Genomic DNA, 20,934 nt, shown 5'->3' on the forward strand with positions numbered 1-20,934 from the left:
TACAATATGGCCTCAGGAATAGGAAAAGACAGTCTGAGAAATATAATCAGTAATGTTGTAAATATTTCTTAGGGGGCCAGATGGACTCATGTCCTGTTGGGGAGACCACTTCATAGTCGGTGTAGAGGCCTGACCACCGCACTGTATTTCTGAAACTGATGTTATAAGATTGTATGTCAACTATAATTATATGTACATTTAGTCTTGGGACATGGAATAGCAGGGGGATTAGAATCAATGGAATTGTAATAGATAAGCATGATATCGGGGGTGGGAGGGCAATATATGGGGGGAGGGGGGTTGTTACTCTGGGAGAGTGAAAAGGATAACTATTGCATTGTTCTGTACACCTGAAACTAACAATAAAAATAAATAAATAAAATACATGAAGTGTTGTGATTGTTTGTCATTTTTGCAGATGTATTATTTTTCTAAAAAAAGTCATAGTCCCTGTCAGAGATTTAAGAATTTTCAGTATTGTTGTTCACAGTATCCTACCATTTCCTTGAGCTGTAGCTTGGTGTAATACTAACATAATTCTTGGAGTAAATTATAAACACTTACTTTTCCTATCTTTCCAGATTAAGCTGAGTGTTAGACTGAAAAGTTGACTAGTGTGTGTCAGTATAAAATTTAGAAGTGAGAAGTGTGAGATCATTTTGGAGAATGTCATAAGCAGAACTCCCAAATAGAAATTCTCCTAATATCTTACAACCCATGTCTTTCCACTAAATTCAGTGTGTTTTTGGTTAATTGTAAATGTCTATGAGATGTGCAGATATGCTCATTTTATCTTCTGTGTGAATATGCCAGAGAGTTAATAGCCTGGCATCTAGCCTGCTTCTTTCTTCTCCCAGGAAGTTGGCAAGGATTTGTATAAAGTAAAGCTAACTTGAATGTAGCCTAAGGTAGGAATGTTGATTCCTATTTCAGTGGAAAAAATTGTTGTGTAGCCTTCTAGGCTACCAGTCAGAGCACGTTGTTTTTTTTGTTTGTTTGTTTTAGATTTTATTGGGGAATTGGGGAAGGGGAACATTGTGTTTTTCCAGGACCCATCAGCTCCAGGTCGAGTTGTTGTCCTTCAATCTTAGTTGTGGAGGGTGCAAGCTCAGCTCCAAGTCCAGCCACTGTGTTCAATCTTAGTTGCAGGGTGCGCAACCCACCATGCCATGTGGGAGTCAAACAGGTAACCTTGTTATTAAGAGCACGCGCTCTCACCAGCTGAGCCATCCGGCCGACCCCAGAGCATGTTTTTAATGGTATCATATAAAATGGGTGCTAGCAGAACCGAAGAAGTAGATACATTAGTATTTGCATTTTTTTTCTTTACCAAAATAATAATTCCATACTGCATTTAATCATAAATGCTAAAGTATATGTGAGACTATTAGTTGTAGTCAACTTCTGTTTCTCCTGACTTGAATGAATTGGTGATGAATGTCCCAAAAAGGATGAACAATTGTACCTAGAAATCAGTTTCATTTTGGAATTTTAACTTCTGATACTTCTCTTTGGGATAAATTCATTTCAGGATTTATCTGGATTATTTTGACTTCCAAAGTTAAAGAAGGAAGCTAGGGTTATTATAGGCTTTAGAGGATTAGCATTTTGACATCTTTTTATTAAGGATTTTGAACTCCAGCAACTGAGAATCTTAAAATATAATGCTGACAGTTAAGTGCATTTAAAAAATCATATTCATGAATTAAAATACCTGATAATTGTATTGTAAATTTGTTCTTGGTAAGAAAAAGCAATGCTTTTCAAGAGTTTGAAGACTGTGAGAATTTTTTTTTTGTTTTTTTTTTTTAGCTGAGCCATCCTGCTACTTGTTGGCAGCTCAGCGGCTGCTCAGCTCGGGCTGGACGCGAACTGCGGTTGCTCAGAGCTCAAACTCTTGAGCGAGCTCTTAACCAACTGAGCCATTCGGCCGGCCCTAAGACTGTGAGAATTTAAATTTCACTGTTGCTCTAAGCATAATACCCAAACTAAAAACTACAAAAAGGTTGATATCTTTGCATTAAAATTTTTTTTTTCTATTTAAAAATCACCATGGGCTGGCCGAGTGGCACGATGGTTAAGAACTGGCTTGAGACACCAGAGAGCCCCGGTTCGGATCCCACATATGAGGGCCAGTGACACTGCCCTCCGCAGCTGAGATGCTGAACAACAGCTCGACCTGGAGCTGGGCTGCTGTAAGTTGCTGGCGATGGCATAGGCTGCAGCCCCTGTGGCAGTGGGTTGCCATGGGCTACCGTGTGTAGCCAGCAGCCAGCGTGAGCGGCCAGCAGCCGCAGTGAGCGGCCGTCCAGAAGCCGGCGACTGATGTGCTTCGCCTGGGAAGAGCGCAATGATGGTGCCAACTTGGGCCAGTGAAGCAACGTCCTCCACAACTAGACTGAAGAACAAAAGGACAGCAACTTGTCTGTTCCCCTTCCCCCAATTCCCCAATAAAAATCTTTAAAAAAAAATCACCATAAACAATGTTAAAATAAAAATGACAGACTTGGAAATATTTGTAACATACATAGCACACGAAATGTTATTTTCCTGGTACAGAAAGCTCTTCAAATGAATTAGGAAAATGGGCAAAGAACAGTTGAATCACAAAGGAATGAATACAAAGTGCCAGTGGATATGTGAATAGATATTCACCCTCACTTGTAATCAAAGAAATGCCAGAAATTGAAAGAAAAAAAGAAAGAAAAGAAAGAAAATGACCATAGTTGTCAAAGGTATGGGGAAATGGCCACTCCCAGACATTGGTGGAAGTTGAAATCTGTACAGAACCCTTTAGAGATAATTTGTAACATGTATCAAAATTATAACTGCATATGCTCCAATCCAGCAGTTTTACCTATGAGAATTTATCCCCAGGAAAAGTTTGGATATGTGTGCAAAGATATGTGTATGAAGTTATCTATCATAATAGTGAAAAATGAGAACCAACAGAAACATTTATCAGTAGTTATAAATTATTTAATATTTCCATACCATGGAATTCTGTGGCAGCCATTTCTTCCTTTCTGTTGTTGTTGTTGTAAAATACATCTTGTATATACCATTTTCAATTTACTGTCTTAACCATCTTTCAAACATATAGTTCAGTGGCATAAAGTCCATTCATATGGTTGTACAACCATCACCACCATCCAACTCCAGAACTCTTTTCATCCTGTAAAACTGAATCTCTATACCAGTTAAACAGTAACTCCCTATTCCCACCCTCTGGCAACCACTGTTCTACTTTCTGTCTCTATAAATTGTACTGTTTTAGGTACCTCATGTAAGTGGAATCATAATATTTGTCTTTTGTGTCCAGCTTATTTCATTTTGTATAATATCCTCAAGGTTCATTCATGCAGCATGTGTCAGAATTTCATTTTTTTTAAGGCTGAAAATATTGGTAGGCATCTTTTTGAATTTAATTTTTGAATAGGTAGTATGCCGACTTAGTTCAAATTCAAGAGGAGGGGAGGAGGAGGAAAGAAAGATGGGCAGTGACAGTCAGTGGGTTCAGGATTTCTCTTAGGGGTGGTGAAAGTGTTCTAGAATTAGAAAGGAGGGATCGATGTACAACTTTTAATATGCTGAAAAACACTGAATTGTACAGTTTAAAAAGGTGAACTTTATGGTAATGAATTATATCTCAATAGAGCTGTTTTTAAAAATTCCAATGTCAGTTATTCCTCAGTTAAAAAAATTTCAAGAGGAATAGAATAAATACATAGTAGTCTTCTTATAAGTTGTCCCTCAGCCATTCCAGTTTTTTTTTACAAAAATAGCCATTAATTATTTCTTGTGTAACTTTCCATAAACATTTTTATTTCTTATGAATATATTTTTTAATTTATAATAAATAGGAAATATTTATTGTTCCCTCCCTTTTTAACAAAAGTGGTAGCAAATTGAACACAGTGTTTTACATTGAAGCAGGTGTCTCTGAAGTCTGTTTCTCTTATTTTTAGGTAAAAATTTCCTTTTTGTTACAAAAGACTTAGATGCTCACCATAGGAGATTTAGACAGTACAAAAACGTATGAAGAAAAGTGAAAGTTACCCATACACAGAGATAGTCATTGGCAATTGTTTATATTCTTTTAGACTTTTCTCTGCATGTATATAAAAATCAGAATTGAGATCATCCTATACCTGCTATTATATAGTCTGCTTTCTGATACTTAATATATTATGACCATAGTTTTTATCAATAAGTATAAATCTACATTGTTATTTTTTATTGATGTATTAGATTGTGTGGACATTCCCACTTACCTAACTTGTCACCTCTTAATATCCATTTAGGTTGTTTCCAGTTCTGTCACTATTACGAACAACAGTGAGGATCTTTGTATACACATCTTTGTACACTTGGCAAATCATTTTCTTGAGATATTTATTATAATGGTCTTTTGCATTTTTTAAAATGAGATATGTTTTAAAATATATACCACAAAGATTTCTATGTCATTTATTCTGTGAAAATATGGTACAGATATTTATATCTTCATTTTAATTTAATTTAATTTTAATTTTTATTTTTTGTAGCTGAGCCACCCTGCCACCTGTTGGCAGCCAGCGGCAGCTCAGCTTGGGCTGGGCATCGAACCGCTGTTGCTCAGAGCTCGCACTCTTGAGCAAGCTCTTAACCAACTGAGCCACTCGGCTGGCCCTGTATATCCTCATTTTAAATATGAGGAATCTGAAACCCAGAATGATGGCAGTGCGTTCCAAATTGCATAGCTAGTTAGTGTGAGAGCTGGAATCCAAGCTCCCATCTTCCAATTGCATGTTAGCATTCTTTCCACGGTGGCACTGCTGGGCCTTGATGTCTTAAATACAAAGAGTGACCTTTTATTATTGCTTTTTCATTCCTAAACATGAGATTCTTGATGTAACGTCTTTTAGATTCTTTGTATAATGTGTTGGAATTTACTCATGGAGATTAAAGGTTCATATACTTTCATTAGGGTACAGGCTAAAGATGTGCCCTTGCAAACATTTTTCTGCATTTACATCCTTATTTAATTACTCGCCTATATTGTTACCTTCCCTATATAAAAAGCTCACATAGTCTCACGTTTTTTTTTTTTTTAAAGCTTCAAGTTATTACCTTTGGGTAGTACTAGCTTTAGTGGGCTGTAGTGGGAGAATTGCTTTGTGTTTTTGTTTTGAATCTAAGCTTTATCACTTACAGTGTGATCTTGGGCAAGCTACTTGTAGTCTAGTGTCATCATCAATAAATTCAAAGAATATTATATGTCTCAGTAAGGATTAAATGAATTAACACATATAAAGTGCTTGGCACGATCTGGCTTGTAGAAGCTACTCATTAAATACTAGTACTTATTATTTAATATGTAAATTTGGTTGTAAAATACGTTTTACATCATTTTATATCTTGATATCCTTTGTATTTTTTGGTGACATTTTTAATATGATGTGTTTGTATTCCCAAAGATTTCCCCTGGCTTTCCCTTGTCCTTCCCTCCTTCAGTTCTACCTTCTCTTCTTTTGACCAGCGTTTTATTTTGTCATGGCTTATGCAGAGTGAGGAGCTGCCATACTTGTTTCCTGTTGGGAACAAGTTAAATTACTAACATTTTGCAGATTATCTCAGTCATGTTTTAAGATGATGTAAAACAGAATGATGTGAATCCTAATTGGTAAAGGCAGGATTCTCAGAGTCCTGGTAGCTACTCTCTGACTCTGTCCAATCTGCTCTGTTTTTGCTGCTTGAGGAGGAAAGTTGATTTGGATTTTCTTTTTTGTCTTGGTTCTAGCACATGCAGATGACAATCCAGGCTCTCCAGGATGAATTACGGATTCAGAGGGATCTCAACCAGCTGTTTCAGCAAGACAGTAGCAGCAGGACTGGTGAGCCTTGTGTGGCAGAGCTGACGGAGGAGAACTTCCAGAGGCTCCATGCTGAGCACGAAAGGCAGGCCAAAGAGCTGTTCCTTCTTCGAAAGACCCTGGAAGAAATGGAGCTGCGCATTGAGACTCAGAAGCAAACCCTGAATGCTCGGGACGAATCCATCAAGAAGCTTCTGGAGATGTTGCAGAGCAAAGGCCTTTCTTCTAAGGCCACTGAGGAAGACCATGAGAGGACAAGACGCCTGGCAGAGGCTGAGATGCACGTCCACCACCTAGAAAGCCTTTTGGAGCAGAAGGAAAAAGAGAACAATATGCTGAGAGAGGTGAGTGAGCACTTTTTCAGTTGTTAGGAATTATTGATTCTTTTTCCCATGATTGGTCAGCATCTTGGCCAAGATAAATTTTTATGCTGTATTGGGCTGGTATGTAAGTGATTCACTGATTTCTGTTCTGCTTTGCTCGCTTGTATGAGATGACATTGACTGGTATGCATACTGGCTTGATAACTTTCTGGGTCCTTTTTTCCCCCTTCTGGTTTCTAGAGACTCATTTTGTTGCTAAGGGGCACAGAATTTTTTTGATTTGTTACTCATCTCATGTTTGTTCATAGAGATACATGCAACAAAACGAGAATCAGAGTAGCTAACTATTGGCTCAATTTAAAAACATCAATAAGAGAAAGTAAGTGGTAACCTCAGATTAGGTGTGCTTATACAGTCCTTGGCAGCAGTAATGGATATGTTTGATCTGTGGTTTCCATGGAAACTGTTGCCTTGCTATAAAATATATGTGATAAAAATCATTTGCTGCTGTGGAGGCACAGAGAGAATGATGCAGAGGCACACTGTCACTTTGAGGAAAATCAGACTTCAGCTGACCACTATGACTTGATAATTTTTCACTTTTCTAGATAATGCTTCATTTTAAGAAAGCATAAATGAAGAATTCATCTTACAGTGAATTAAAAAAATTGACAGCTATAATGCTCTCAGAGATTTTGGGTAGTTTTCCGATTTGGATAGAGAAAGAAAAAACTTAGAACTGTGTTAGTGCCAGTCCTGAATAATTCCTTTTGGAATGACATGTGATGCAGGAGGTTGAAAAAATGGGATATTCACAAAGCAGAAAAATAGCACCTTTAAAAGAATACTTTTAAATTTATAGTTTGTTCCATAATTTCTCCTTTTGTAAAAAAATCTGAAATATTTATTAATAGGACATTTTAAAAGAAATTCAGTGTTTTTTCAAAACACAGTTTTATCACACAGTAAATTTATTGTAGTTTATTATAGTAAAATTACAAAGTAGATTAGCAAAAACTTACAATCAAGGTGTCATTGCCTAGTGATTATCAGTTTTCATTATGTATGTGTCCAGTTATTTTTGTTATGTATACATTCTTTCATTATTTCTGTATTTCTTTTTATTAAAAAGATAGAAAACTTTATCAGTATTACTAATACACAAGAAATTTTATGTACCAGTAACAGATTTACGATATTTATGCATCATAGAAGGCCATGAACTCTTTGTCGTTGCAAGTTTGTCATAAGTTCAACAAAACCAGTTATCATATTCCAGAGTATTATTTTACATAAGGATATCATTATTGATTTCTAGGGTTACACGTTAACTCATAAGCATAAATAAAAGAATTAAAAACATTTATATAGATATGGAATTAGTACTACCCATGTAACATGTGCATCCTTATTTCTCCCTCACAAATTTGGGCAAAAAAGTGTACATTATACACGGCAAAACATGGTAATTTGTCTTGATCATCTTTCTTTGTCAGAACATGTAGTTTTGTAATTTCAAATGCACTTATAATATCCCATTGCCTTTATTTGAATATCTCTTGCTGTTGAAAATTTAGACCACTGTTAATTTTTCAGTATTATAAAACTGCGCTGCACTGAATATCCTTAATCACATATCCCTGTACATTAATTTTTTTAGGATAAGTTCCTAGAAATAAATGTGCTCAAAGAGTGTTTACTTTATTGAAACTTTGAATAATCTCATCTTCCAGACTGATTTGACCAGTTTACCCTCCCAGTAGCATATACCATATTTTTATGATTAATCTGTAGCTATGTATACATATGCTGTGCTCTTCAAATGACCAAATCCTAATGTTTTAGAACATTTTCTATCAAATACTATGTTATAGGCACATCCTGAGTTTCTTTCAGTTTATTTTAAAGATTTTAATTGTAATGAGATAACCCAGAGCCTACCCATAGAACATTGTTAAAAATGTCTAAAAATACACATTGGGTACTCAAGAAATACTATTTGAATAAGTTTAAATGTCAGATATTTACTGGGCACTAACCATATGCGAAGCACTAGGGAAATAGCCTAAGTGAATAAAACAAAATCTGTGCCCTCTAGGAGACAAAGCACTTACCTTCATGATTCTTGCTGATAATTTATGCAACAGTTTTATTCAAGGTACAAGAGAAAACCATTCCAGCATTTAATCAAGGGAGTGATAAGATTTGGTTTAGCTTTTAAAATTTACTGTGATTATATGAGAATAAATGGGAGAGTCAAGAGTGAACAAGGAAGTGTCTAGTAAAGAATTGAACAGCTCTAATCTAGGTTAGGTGAATGGTGACTTGAAATGATTGTTGTACATTATATCACTAGTGCAGGGGTTGGCAAACTGCAGCTCACGAGCCACATTCAGCTCTTTGGGTACGTACATGTGGCTCTGAAGTAAAATTGAAAATGAAAATAAAACTATCATAGTTTCATTTATAAAATTTTTAAAGGATATTATTCACGTAATGGTGATTATGTAAAAATATATTTATGGCTCTCAAATAATTTTTAAATTGTTGTGAGGGGCAGGATTGGCTCTTCCAGGGGTCTGCAAACTTTTGAGATGGAATGTACCCAAAGAGCCCCATGTGGCTTGTGAGCTGCAGTTTGTCGACCCCTACACTGGTGTATCATGAAAGGCAGAAAGGCTTGTGAGTTGTCAATGCTAGGATATGATAGGTTTTATATAATAATATAATTATATTATTGTCCATCTTTTGAAAAATTGGTATGTCATTAAATCCTGAGACTCACAATTTTTCCTATTTTGACAATATGAAATTGTGTTCAGTCTTACCTTGATGGCATTTTCCAATCTCTGTCTGCAAGGCAGCAGTCATGCTAGATTTGTTTGCCTTTGCATCAAAAACATTGCCGTAATTGTGTGTTTTATTGCTTTAGTTGAGGGTGTGAGCATTGTTGGTATTTATTATTAACTTTAATTGTTGTTCAGTATGTCTTCAGTAATGCACTGTGAGTTAGCATTGAAACAAAGTCATTGATGTGGAGATGGTCAAAAACAGTTGAAAAATGATACATGATAAAGCTCTGGTTAAATAAATCAAAAAGAACTCTTGCAATCAGTATAACATAAAAATTCTGAATAATAAATGATTTATTTGGAGGCATTTCCCCCTTTTCTTTCTGGCACATAAAACAATGGTGTATCTTAAAATCAGTGGCATCTTCGATTTGATGAAATACAGTAATATTAAAATGGCATTCATATCCTGTAACGTTTTTAGTTTGTCATTTTGTTTATACACATGATTTTTTACATAACAGGTAAATAATTACCCCCAATTAAAGGCCAAAGAAAAAAACCAAAATTTAAATTAAGCATTGCATTTTCTGCTTGTACCAAAATTACATTATGTGATACTTATTGTTAGATTTTATATTGTTAACTGTACCTTACCTTTCATTGATAGAAGAGTGAAGGCATGACATCTATTGGACAAATATTGAACTACAGGCAAGACTTGTGGTTAGTGATTGGGGCTTGTGTTTATGGAGCTTGAAGAGGCTTTACAGGTGATTGTTACATGCTGAAGTTTGAGACCCAAATTTTGGTACTCATTCTATTGGCAGAACAAGACCTAAGTTAGCTATGGAATTTTTAGGTCTGCAATCCATATGCATATCTAGTATTGTCTATAGTCCACATTAATAATATATTTCAGATCTATATGTATTCCTGGTTTCTAAAATGTAGATGCTTGTGGTGAATAAAATATAAATTTGTTTTAGAATATTATTACATTCGTGCTAGTTTTTGTCTCTATAATATTTCAATCAACAAAACTTGTTAGTACAACTGCTATCATGTTAGAGTTTGCCGAAATGTTTGAGAAAAATGTCCTATTTGACTAAGGTCTAGGCTAGGAATACTGACTCTCCCTAGCAGATCTGAGGAGTGCCTGTCAGTATCATTGGCAGTTGTAAAGGAATAAGCAGAGGAGAATGGAGGGGAAAAAACCGAAATAGAGATATATAGCGGAAAAAAATAGAAATAACAAAGAATGGGAAGAATTAAGAAAAAGGAGTCCCTAGTTAGTTTGCTTTTTTGTAGTGATTTTGAAAAATGAGTTTTATTTATTCAGATTATTTCTGCTCCCCTTATTTTTTTTATTTGTGCCTTATTTCCATTTTGACAGACAATACTTTTTCTCAGAATAATGGCGTTACTAGAAATGGTAAAATGTTGAAGTACAATGCTATCTGAAGCTGGCTGAGTTAAGATACAGAAAAAATAGTGAGGACTCTTCCCATTGACATTCCCTTCTTCTTGATTTCTGTCCTCTCTGTGTTGTGAGTAAACCTAGAACCTGTGTGGGCGACTGAATCTATGAAAGAACTTCACAGGCAATCTGGAGCTACTGCCCTTGAACCAAGGGTTTTTGGAGCCTAAAACTTGAAACTTGAAGAAAAGAAATTTCAGGCATAAGTAGTACTTTTCAGCCACAAACACCTCTTTCTCTCAGTTGTATAAGTAAAAGTTGACTTACTTTTAAAAAGACATATCATAAAAAGAAATAAACTACTAAAGAAAGAGAGAAGTGAGAAATTTTGTTTCTAACTTGTTTTCTAACTCTAGATTAGTCATTATTCTTTAGTAAATTAGTGAGAGGAAGTGAACTCATTTTCTACTGTCTATTACAGTTGACAGTGTAACAAGAGCCAGATATTTTACCTGTATTTCACATTTTTTTGAATGAAAAATATCAGGCCAAAAGGAGTGAAATAAAGTGAGCAAATGGCCTATTGTACTTCCTACATTTGTTTGCATAGTACATTTATTTCTATTTCCAGCATCTCTTCTCCTTATTAACAGTGCATGAGCCAGAGGCTTGATGTGCTCATTGGGAATTGAGAAGGGGGATTGTATCAGCTCACTGACTGCAAGATGTGTTCATAATGCTCTTTAATGTGCAGGCTTCTGAATGGAAATTTGTTCTGAGTGATAGGTTGTAAAATGACTTAATAGGAAAGCTTTATGCTTGTGAATGATTTGAAATGCATCCTAGTTCCTTAGCATAGGAAGATTTTTTTTTTATTCCAGTGGATTTCTGTTTGCTTTGTTTTTTTTGCTTACATGCTTGCTAGAGTTTAAAATAAAATTATAATAGTTTTACCTTAAAACATTTGGAAATTTAACAAATTTAGATGTAGGTAATGGGAAAGAGGTCAGATAAAATTAGTTAAGTATCTGAACTGTGAGGTATTTCAAAGAAATGCAGTTTTAATATTTTCAAGTAGATATAGAAATACCAAATGAAAAATACAAAGTATAGATTACAGCATTTTATGAACAAAGATTATTTATAATTAGCAGGATTCATTTGATTTTTGTTTATACATTTTAAAGTTTTATACTTATTTATTAAACAAATATTATTAAATATCTACTGTGTGCCCAATTGATCACCTTGTTTACATATAGAGAATTGATTAAATGTGGACAACCTGGAAGCTGAGAGGAAGCTGATGAGGTGGTTGTTTTCATTGCAGATGAGAGGTTATTATGGCCTGAACCAGTGCATGCAGGTTTTGTCCTGGATTAATGTGTCCTGGAGTTTACTGTCTTCCTTAAAGAAGTGCTGTGTCTTGCAAGAGTTAATGTATAATAATTGTGGATTAACTCGATCCTTACAAAACTTGCTTTTTACCCTGTGTGAAAGCTGTTCTAGATAGCCTTCCCTCTGCGGCTGGGTTAGCTGTGCTCCTAAGACTGGCCTTTCTGTTGTCACTACCAAGTGCCTCTGTTGTTCTCTCCACTTTGGCTGTTTGGAATTTGAATTGTCCCCAGCCCCATGTGAGTTCAGACAGTCACCCAATCCTAAGCTCTGTGGTAGTGGTCCTGTCCCCAGTAGTTCTTCGACTCTGTGAAGTCTTGCTCTATGCATGCATACTTAGTATTGGGCTGAAGACTCAAGGGGCCTGTTGGATTAGACACTACTGCTTTTCTGGCTAGCTACCTTCTCTGTGTTACTCTGCTCTGCACAGCCCACTGTCTAGGACTCTTCCACGTTGACCTGTCTGCCTTCTGAGCTCTGCAAGACTGCTGTTTTCTGTTTGGGTTTCCTCTCCTTACATCACATATTGGATTGCAAGTCGGGGCCATCACTTTATTTGTTTCTCTTTTCTCAAAGATCATAGTCCTGTGCTGCTTGTTTGCCATCGTCTGAAAACAGTTATTTCATGCCTTTTGTCTAATTTTGAAATCATTTTACAACAAGAGGGCCAGTCTTCTCTCTGTATGTCAGATCATGTTGATTTTGTATAGGGTGAGAAGTACATGGGAAGCTATTGAAGCCTTTAAAGCAGACTAGTGACCTGGTTTGTTGATGCTTTATCGAGTCCCCTAGTGCTCCCTTGAAAATGGACAGAGGAGTTGGAAGAAACTAACTAGAGGTTATCTAGTTATCTAGGCTGAAACTAGACTGCAGATGGAGTCCAATGGATAAATTCAGGAAATATTTTGAAGATACAATAATTAGGACCTGCTTGTGGGAAACGAACATCTGGGGGGAGTGGATGGAGACACTGGCATTGGCCTGAGCTGCTGGGAAGGCAGCGCCATATTTAACAAGATGGGAAATGCTGGTCTGTCATCAGACTCATCAGAGTAAGCAGGAGAAAATCAGGAGTTTTGTTTTTGATAAAATAAGTTTGAGTTACCTATTAGACAGCTAACGGGAAAGGTCAAGTGAACAAATGGTCATATGAGTCTTGAAATCATAGCAGAGGGCAGGTCTAGAAATTCACTAGCATCTCAGTTGAATTTTAGACAATGTAGTAGATTAGAGAGTTTAGATGAAAAAGAGAAAAGGGATTAGAACTGATCCCCTGGTCACTATAGTATTTTGGGGTCTAATTTAGAAGGAAGGACCTACAAAAGAAACAGGGAATGGAGCAACTGGAAAGACAGGGAGAAAAAGGAGAGTGCGGTGTCATAATACGAGTAGTCACAAGAGATCCTGTAGGTAGAAGGGAGTTGGTCATTGCTTTGAACACCTCTGGGAGTTCTAGGAAGATGAGGACAGAAATTTGTCCGTTAGATTTGGCACCTGGAATTCATTGGTGATTTTGATCAGTTGTTTGAATGGAGAGGTAGCGAAAAAAGCCAGATTAGGCTGCTTTCATGAGCAAAGGGATGTTGTATGTCTGAAGTATTTTAAATCAATGAAAACAAAAGTGCATGGGAAGTGAAGAAGGAGCACTTGCTAGCTGGTGTAGGGCAGCAGGCTTCAGGATGAAGTGCTTGTACACTTCGGAGCTCACCCAGACCTTCCAGGGGTTGTATGGGCCCCATGCAGGACATCTCTAGATTCTCAGCCTCCATTTCTCCTCGCATTTTGCATTTTAGTTGGCTGACAACATACCTGTGAGGCCTTCTTTCTTCTCCCCTTTCACAATTGAACTTGGCCCCTCTGACTCCCACTCACTCTTCGACTCTCACTTATTCCTTAGGAAACTTGCCAAGATCTCTAGAATTGATCCAGATCGCTCAAATTTTTCTCTTGTGGCACTGTGGATATTTTTCTTCATAACATTTTCCACATATGGATTATACAGTTTTTAAAAAAAACATTCATTTGACAAATATTTGAGTATACCATTTTGCTAGGTATTGTTCTGGGTGCTTGATATATATCAGAATGAAAAGAAAGATATCTGAGACAGTTGTTACATTTATCATAATAAGTAATATGCTCTTAGGAAGTGACAAATGCTAAGAAAAAATAGAGCTTGGTTAGGGAGATTGGAAGTATGTGTCAGAGGGGAATTGCAATTTCAAATAGAATAATAAGAATGGGCCTCTCTGACACTTTGACTTTTGAGCAGACTTGAAAAGCTAAGGGAAGAAGAGAGAGTGGATCAGAGGGGGGACAGTGAGTGCAAAGGCCTTACGTCAGGAACAGGACTGATGTGTTGAGGGAAAGAAAGCAGGGGGGCCAGTGTGGCTGGCGACCAAGGAAGAGAACAGTAAGAGATGAAGCCAGGCAAGGAACGGGCCAGTCACATCATGCCTTTCAGGCCGGCAGAAGGCCTGGAGCTTTCACTGGAGAGGAACGAGGAGCTTTCGAAGGCTTCAGGCACATTTTGACTTCTATTAAAAGAACACTCTAACTGCCCTATTGTGAATAGGGAAATTAACTTTGGGAGACTGTTGCTATCATCCAGGCAAGAGATAATGGTGGCTCAGATTATTGTGGCAGCGGAGGTAGTAAGATGCGGTCAGTCTCTGGGGACATTTTGAAAATAGGATTTCCTGGTGGTTTGGATGTGGTGTAAGAGAAACGAGACTCCCAAGTTTTTGGCCTAAACAATTGGGTGGACACATACTATTAATCGTGATGGGATAGATTAGGAGTTCAGTTTTGGATATATTAACAGTGTGGTATCTATCAGATATACACACACACAAGTGTGGATTCAGCAGGAGGTAAAATTTGGGAGTTATTATGTGTATGGAAATGAGAATTAAGAGAGTGGGTGAGAACACCAAGGGAATTTCTAAGCTGGAGAAGAGGACAAAGGACTGATGTCTGGGCGCTCCTAGGAGCTTGGCAGAAAAGGAGCCAGTAAGGCAGGAGGAAAAACTTGGAGAGTGTCATGTCTTGGAGCCAGGAGAAGAGAGTATACTAAGGAAGAGGAACTGAGAGACCATGTCAGATGCTGCTCATAGATCAAGTAAGCTGAGGTCTAAGGCTAAATCGTGGGTTTTAGCAAAGTGGAGGTCATTGGTGATGATGACGAATTGTTTAGATGATTATTTGATTAAAATCATTTTTTTTTTCATGGCAGACAAAACTCCACTATAAAAGGGACCAAATTTATTATTCTTCCATTATATCTCCAAAACTTGGCATAGTTCCTGGCATGAATAAATGAATAAATAGGTAGGTCCCAGAATCTCTAGGCGGCCTGAACAACTGGGTCAGAAGTTGCATAGCCAAAAACAGTGCCTCAAATCAGTCATGCTCCTTCATTGGTTTGGTGGAGACAGTGCTGCCGTTGGTGCAGGGCACAGGCACAGCAGCAGCATCTGCTGACGTCACTGGCATTGCTTACCACCACCACCCGCACCTCTGCCATCCGAGTCTGGAAACTGGGGTAGCCGCTGCCTCTGCCACTCATTGCCTGAATTGTCTCAATATTCATGCTGCTGCTTCTTCATGTTATAAGATTCTGATTGAAAGTAAGTGATGTATGTGTCTGATTGGGGTGATTAGGTCATGTGTCTGGACTTTAACTGCAAGAAAGGCTAGGGAAACAAATACATGGCATTTTTAGCTTATATTATGGGAGGTACATGATGCCGTAAAATGTGGCGCCCCAACCGTAGAAAGAAGATCAGATACCAATGGCAAGAAAGAGTGACTGATGTCCAGTATGGGGCCAGGGAAATAGATTTTGCAGGTTACCCTTGGAGGGTAATAATTGAATGTGTGGGATTGGGGAAGGGCCCCTTTGATGGGAATCTGGGGGATGGGGGAAGGGCCCCTTGGATGGGAGTCTGTTGAATTGGGGAAGGGCCCCTTGGATGGGAATCTGTGGGATTGGGGAAGAGCTCCTTGGATGTTGCATGTGCACATTGTTCACTGAACCAGAGCTTCTTGCTGATGGAGCAGGTGGGGCCCAAAACTCAACCCATGTTTCATGGTGAGGTTGCATCTACCCCAGGGGTGTTGCTTCTTTCTAAATCACGTTGTTACTCTGTGGGCTAGGAGAAGCCCTGGATTGAGGCTGTAGAATTGAGAAGTGTTCCAAGGACAGGAACTTAGAAAATGTCTGTCTGTGGATAGGATAGGGAAAAGTAAACATTTAAAGCTAGGATAATTCTGCAATTCTGTAATGGAAGCCAATTGAAAATTAAAAAAATGTTTCTCCCTTAAATGTCTCCATGGTTAAAAAAAAAAGTCAGCTACTCGATAGAGTTCATAGAGGATGTGGACTGACAACAGCTATTAGGTTTAGAAACAAGGAGATCCTTTATTTGATATTGCAGAGGGAATGGTCCAGTAGAATGGACCACTGAAGATGGAAACCAGCAGATAATTCATTCATTTATTTATTCATTCCTTCATCCAACAAAAGAGGAACAGATGTGGAGGAGAAATAATTTCTAATGATTGCTTACAGGCCAGACAATATCTGAGGAAACAAAGGATAGTTTTTGCTCTTAAAGAGTTCACTGTCTTCTTTGTTAGAGAAGAAAATTATTTCAAATATAACCTAGTAAGCTAAATGAAAAGGAGGGCTGTGTCGCATGCTATTTGAAAAATAAGAGGAGGTACACATAATTCAGCCCACAGTAGGCGGCAGTTAAAAGATTCCTTTTTTACCTAATTCTTGAAAGGTTGGTGGCCATCGTTCTTCATTCATTCGACATTCATTCTTTCAATGTGTTAAGCACTTACTGGTGTACCAGCTACTTTTCTAGGCACGTCAGATTGATCAGTGAATGAAACTTAGACCCTGGCCTTTGAGGAGCGTACATTCTTATAGAGGAAAATAGAAAATAACAGAACACATAACAAGTAAACAGATTACATAATATGGTAGAGGCTAAGTGCTACAGGAAGAAGGAAAAGTAGAATAAGGTAAAGGGGACAGGACATGTGTCAATTTTAAGTTGCAAAATCACGTACGTTACACTTAGAAATTAAACATTAATTTTTTATGGAAAGTTTCGAACCTACACCAAAGTAGTGAGACTAGTATAATGAATCTCAGTCTACTTATTATCACTCAGATATACTAGTTACCAAGATTTTGCCACACTTGCTTCATGTATCATTTTTTGTTTATTTTATTCACCAAATTCCTGACACGATGCAATTTACCTCTACAGGCTTTAGCTTGCATCTCTGAAACACACGGACATTTCCTGCATAACCACAATGTGATTATCACAACTAATAAACCTAATAATCTGGAAGAGATATTTGAGCCAAGACTGGAAGCAGACCAGCTCTTCCTCCACGAGCTGAGGAAAGAGTTCAGGCAGCAGGGCCATCTGGTGGACAGGTCCTGAGGAGTTGGAATGCCTGGCATGGCTGAGGGACAGCAGGAGTCTGAGGGAAGAGTGGGAAGAGAGGTGGGGAGGCATGACAGAATTTCAAGCAGAGGAGTGACAAGGTCAAATTATGTTTAAAAGGGTCACTCTGAGAGCTTTGTTGAGAATAGACTGTAGTGGGGAGTAGGATAAAGAGTGGGGAGCCTGGTTAGGAGAGATTTAAAAAAATTTTTTTAGCTGAGCTTCCTGCCACCTGTTGGCAGCTCAGCTTGGGCTGGGAATCGAACTGGCGACCCTGTTGCTCAGAGCTCGCATTCTTGAGTGAACTCTTAACCACCTGAGCCACTCAGCCAGCCCAGGAGATGTTGTTGGCTTTGAAGGTATTGTTTTTGTTAGTGGCTCCCTCCACATGGTAGCACTGGAGGTGGTAAGAAGTGTTTTGAGTTTTGATATGTTTGAAGGTAGAGTTAACTGGATTTCCTGATTGGCTGTGGCTTGAAAGAGAAAGGAAGGCAGTAAGAAGACTCATTGGTTTTGGACCAGTGTGACTGGAAGGATGGAGCAGGTTTTGGCACCACCAAGAGTTTAGTCTTGGGCATGTAGAGTTTGAGGTGCTGGTTAAATATACAAGTTGGATACCTAGTTGAATATTTAAGGCTGGAGTTAGGGGGAGAGTAGCAGAAAGGGTGATGTATATTAGTAGTGGTTTGCACCGTAGTATCAGCCCCCAGATGGGGATCCTATGTTAGTGGATGTTCAGAAATTACCGGTGTTTAAGCTGTGGAGTGTTTCCAATTTAGAACTTTTGTCACTTCATTAGGACTGTTCCTTCAGGAAGAGGTCACTCAATGGAGTTTACAGTTCTGTTTTTGATTTCTCTCAAACTATTCTTCCTGGTCAGTTGGAAAGTATTCACCTGTCTATTCTCTGGGGTCACTAGGGTCTATCCTAGGGCACTTTGGAAGTACCGACTGATTAACTCAGAAACGTTCATAAAATCTGACAGTAGCCCGAGGTGTTCTGGTAACTTCAGGGTGATCCTTGAAAAACCTACTTGTGACATTAATTCTGCAGTGGAAGCCAGTCAGAAAAATTTAAAAATGTTCCTTCCTTAAACCTATTACCATCACCACCTTCCTTCCAGATCCTGAACTAATCTTGGATTAAAAAAAAAATCATTTTTTTTGACATTTTTCTAAACACAAACTGCTTAGGGAACTTGCTCAGCAGTCTTGTCTTCTTTTTCTTCCTACTTGTAGCCTCAGTGGGGAGAGATTTTCATCCAGGGTAAGCAGTGGTTGCTCCTCTGGGGGTGGATGCCATGGAAAGGATGCCATTGGTCGCCTTGTGCGATGGAGGCTGGCTGTGATTGCTTTCATTTCTCCTTTGAAAAAGGGGATATTTCTAGTCCCCTTTTGGGATCATTTGGAGTTCTGATTAGATGTCTTAGAGGAAAATACAGGTCATGTGGAAGATTGACACACCAACCAGGGACGTGCTGTAGTTTCAGCTGTTCTGGTAGCTGGGGTCTGTGTGACTAATTTTAAATAATGAGGAGTTCGGAGATGGGGAGCCTCCTATGTTTCCTTAGCCTGAATGCAGTCTGCTTCACAGAGAAAGTTTGGGAGACAGAAAGGGGTCAGAGCGTCTCAGAGGCTGGGGAAGACACCTTTTGCACACAGCCACTTCCTCTCCCTTCTCCTCCAACTCCCCACCCTCTTTTTTATTTTTCCATACGAGTAAAAAGGAGGACACTTACTCCCTTTTTTGCTTCTCTTGTATAGGAGATGCATCGGAGATTTGAGAATGCCCCTGATTCTGCTAAGACAAAAGCTCTGCAAACCGTTATTGAAATGAAGGTAAGTGAGAATAAAGAATCATCCGAGTCAGTTCACACATTTAAGGGATCACACAGTCATGTGTGAGTTTTAGAAGGTGGTATGTAATAACACTTCACTCATTTTGTAGATTGAAAAGAAATAGTAAGACTTAGTGAAAATGACCCCTTAAAAGTACTTCAGTTTCAGTTCCTTTTAGTTGTAGCACGGAACTCAAATTGAACCAAATGGATTTTCCGGAATTTCTTTTTTAAAAATATTTTTTTGGGGAATTGGGGGAGGGGAACAGCGTTGGGGAATCGGCAAAGGAGAACAGACAAGTTGCTGGTTGTTGTCCTTTCGTTCTTCAGTACAGTTATGGAAGACGTCGCCTCACTGGCCCATGCTGGCACTGTGACCACTGCGTTCCTCCCGGCCATGGCAGATCAGTCGCCAGCCACTGGACGGCCACTCATAGCGGCTCTTGGCCACTCACGCTGGCTGCTGGCCGCTCACGCCGGCTGCCAGCCACCCACAGTAGCTCACGGTAGCCCACTGCAGCCCACGCCGTGGCTGGCGACTCATGGCAGCCCAGCTCCAGGTGGAGCTGCCGTTCACCATCCCAGCTGTAGAGGGCACAGCGTCACTGGCCCTCATGTGGGATCTGAACCGGGGCCCGGCTGCCCCGAGCCGGCCTCCCAAGCCAACTCTCAACCAACATGCCACTCGGCCAGCCCCAGAATTTCTTTAAATCAGCTATTTTCAAGCCTTTTGATCTCAGGACCCCTTTGTACTCTTAAAATGACAGGCTCATTTCATTCATTTTTAAGAAAATGTCTGCCAAATATTAAGTCTGAGTAACCATAGTTTGTCTGTCAGTTGTTCTTTCTATTAAAAATAGTGTTCTGTGAAAACAGTAAGTAATTCAACTTGCAACTCAGAGAAACACATAAGCGCAATTTCTAGGACCAGCCATTTCTGGACTGCAATTTCTGCAGCCAGTACCTCAGTATGCTGCAGAAGCCCCTAGCTCCTCCCTGTATCATCACACAGAATAGTAAACAGATGTGTGCTCAAGGGCTGAGATTGATTAAAAGACATAAGTAACCCAGGCCATTCCTAAGTGATGCAGTCTTTAAAGCATTTCTTTCTCCTTTTTCCCTGTGAGTGCTGACACTGAAGAGTACAGTGACAGCTATGGGTTGGTGCCCCTGCATGTTGTCCTAAGGCATAGCAGTTTCGCCCACCATTGTTTGTGTACCTTTAGTGAAAATGTTAACACAGCTGAAAAGGCAAATAAAGTCGTAGTATTATTAAAAAATTAGTTTTGGCTCTGCAGACTTGTTGAAAGGGTCTGGGGATAACCCCAGGGTTCCGCGGACCATACTTTGAAAATCTCTGTTGTTACTTAATGAATAGTTAGAAATCTTTAGGCTGTACAATACGGCAATTGGTGATGAAGAGCTTACCTTAGAGTTAAATTCCCTGGATTCAAAACCTCGCTTTACTTAATGAACTGTATGATGCTGAGCAAGTTACCTACTCTCTCTATTCCTCAATTTCTGTATCAATGAATAGCGATAATAACAGTGTCCATCCCATAGGTTGTTTTGAAGTTTTAATTAAGTAAAAGAGTAAAATGCTTTGAAAAGGACCTGGCACATACTAAATATTCAATCAGTGTTAGCTGCTGCTGCTATTATTACTTTTTTTTAAAAAAGATTTTTATTGGGGGGCCGGCCGAGTGGCTCAGTTGGTTAAGAGTTCGCTCAAGAGTTTGAGCTCTGAGCAACAACGGTTCGAGTCCAGCCTGAGCTGAGCAGCCGCTGAGCTGCCAACAGGTAGCAGGATGACTCAGCTACAAAAAAAAAAAAAAAAAAAA

General features: G+C 38.7%; 1 protein-coding gene across 1 annotated transcript in view; it reads left to right on the plus strand.

Annotated features, from left to right (window-relative positions):
- ERC1 (ELKS/RAB6-interacting/CAST family member 1) overlaps positions 1 to 20,934 on the plus strand; it is a 543,350-nt gene that overhangs the window by 114,029 nt on the left and 408,387 nt on the right. Inside the window, exons 3-4 of the mRNA XM_019654119.1 lie at positions 5,783 to 6,199; positions 19,020 to 19,094. Of these exons, the coding sequence (XP_019509664.1) occupies positions 5,783 to 6,199; positions 19,020 to 19,094 (492 nt within the window). The remainder of the gene's footprint in view (positions 1 to 5,782; positions 6,200 to 19,019; positions 19,095 to 20,934) is intronic.

This window comes from Hipposideros armiger, unplaced genomic scaffold (genome assembly GCF_001890085.2).
Source record: "Hipposideros armiger isolate ML-2016 unplaced genomic scaffold, ASM189008v1 scaffold_213, whole genome shotgun sequence".
Taxonomy (NCBI): Eukaryota; Metazoa; Chordata; class Mammalia; order Chiroptera; family Hipposideridae; genus Hipposideros; species Hipposideros armiger.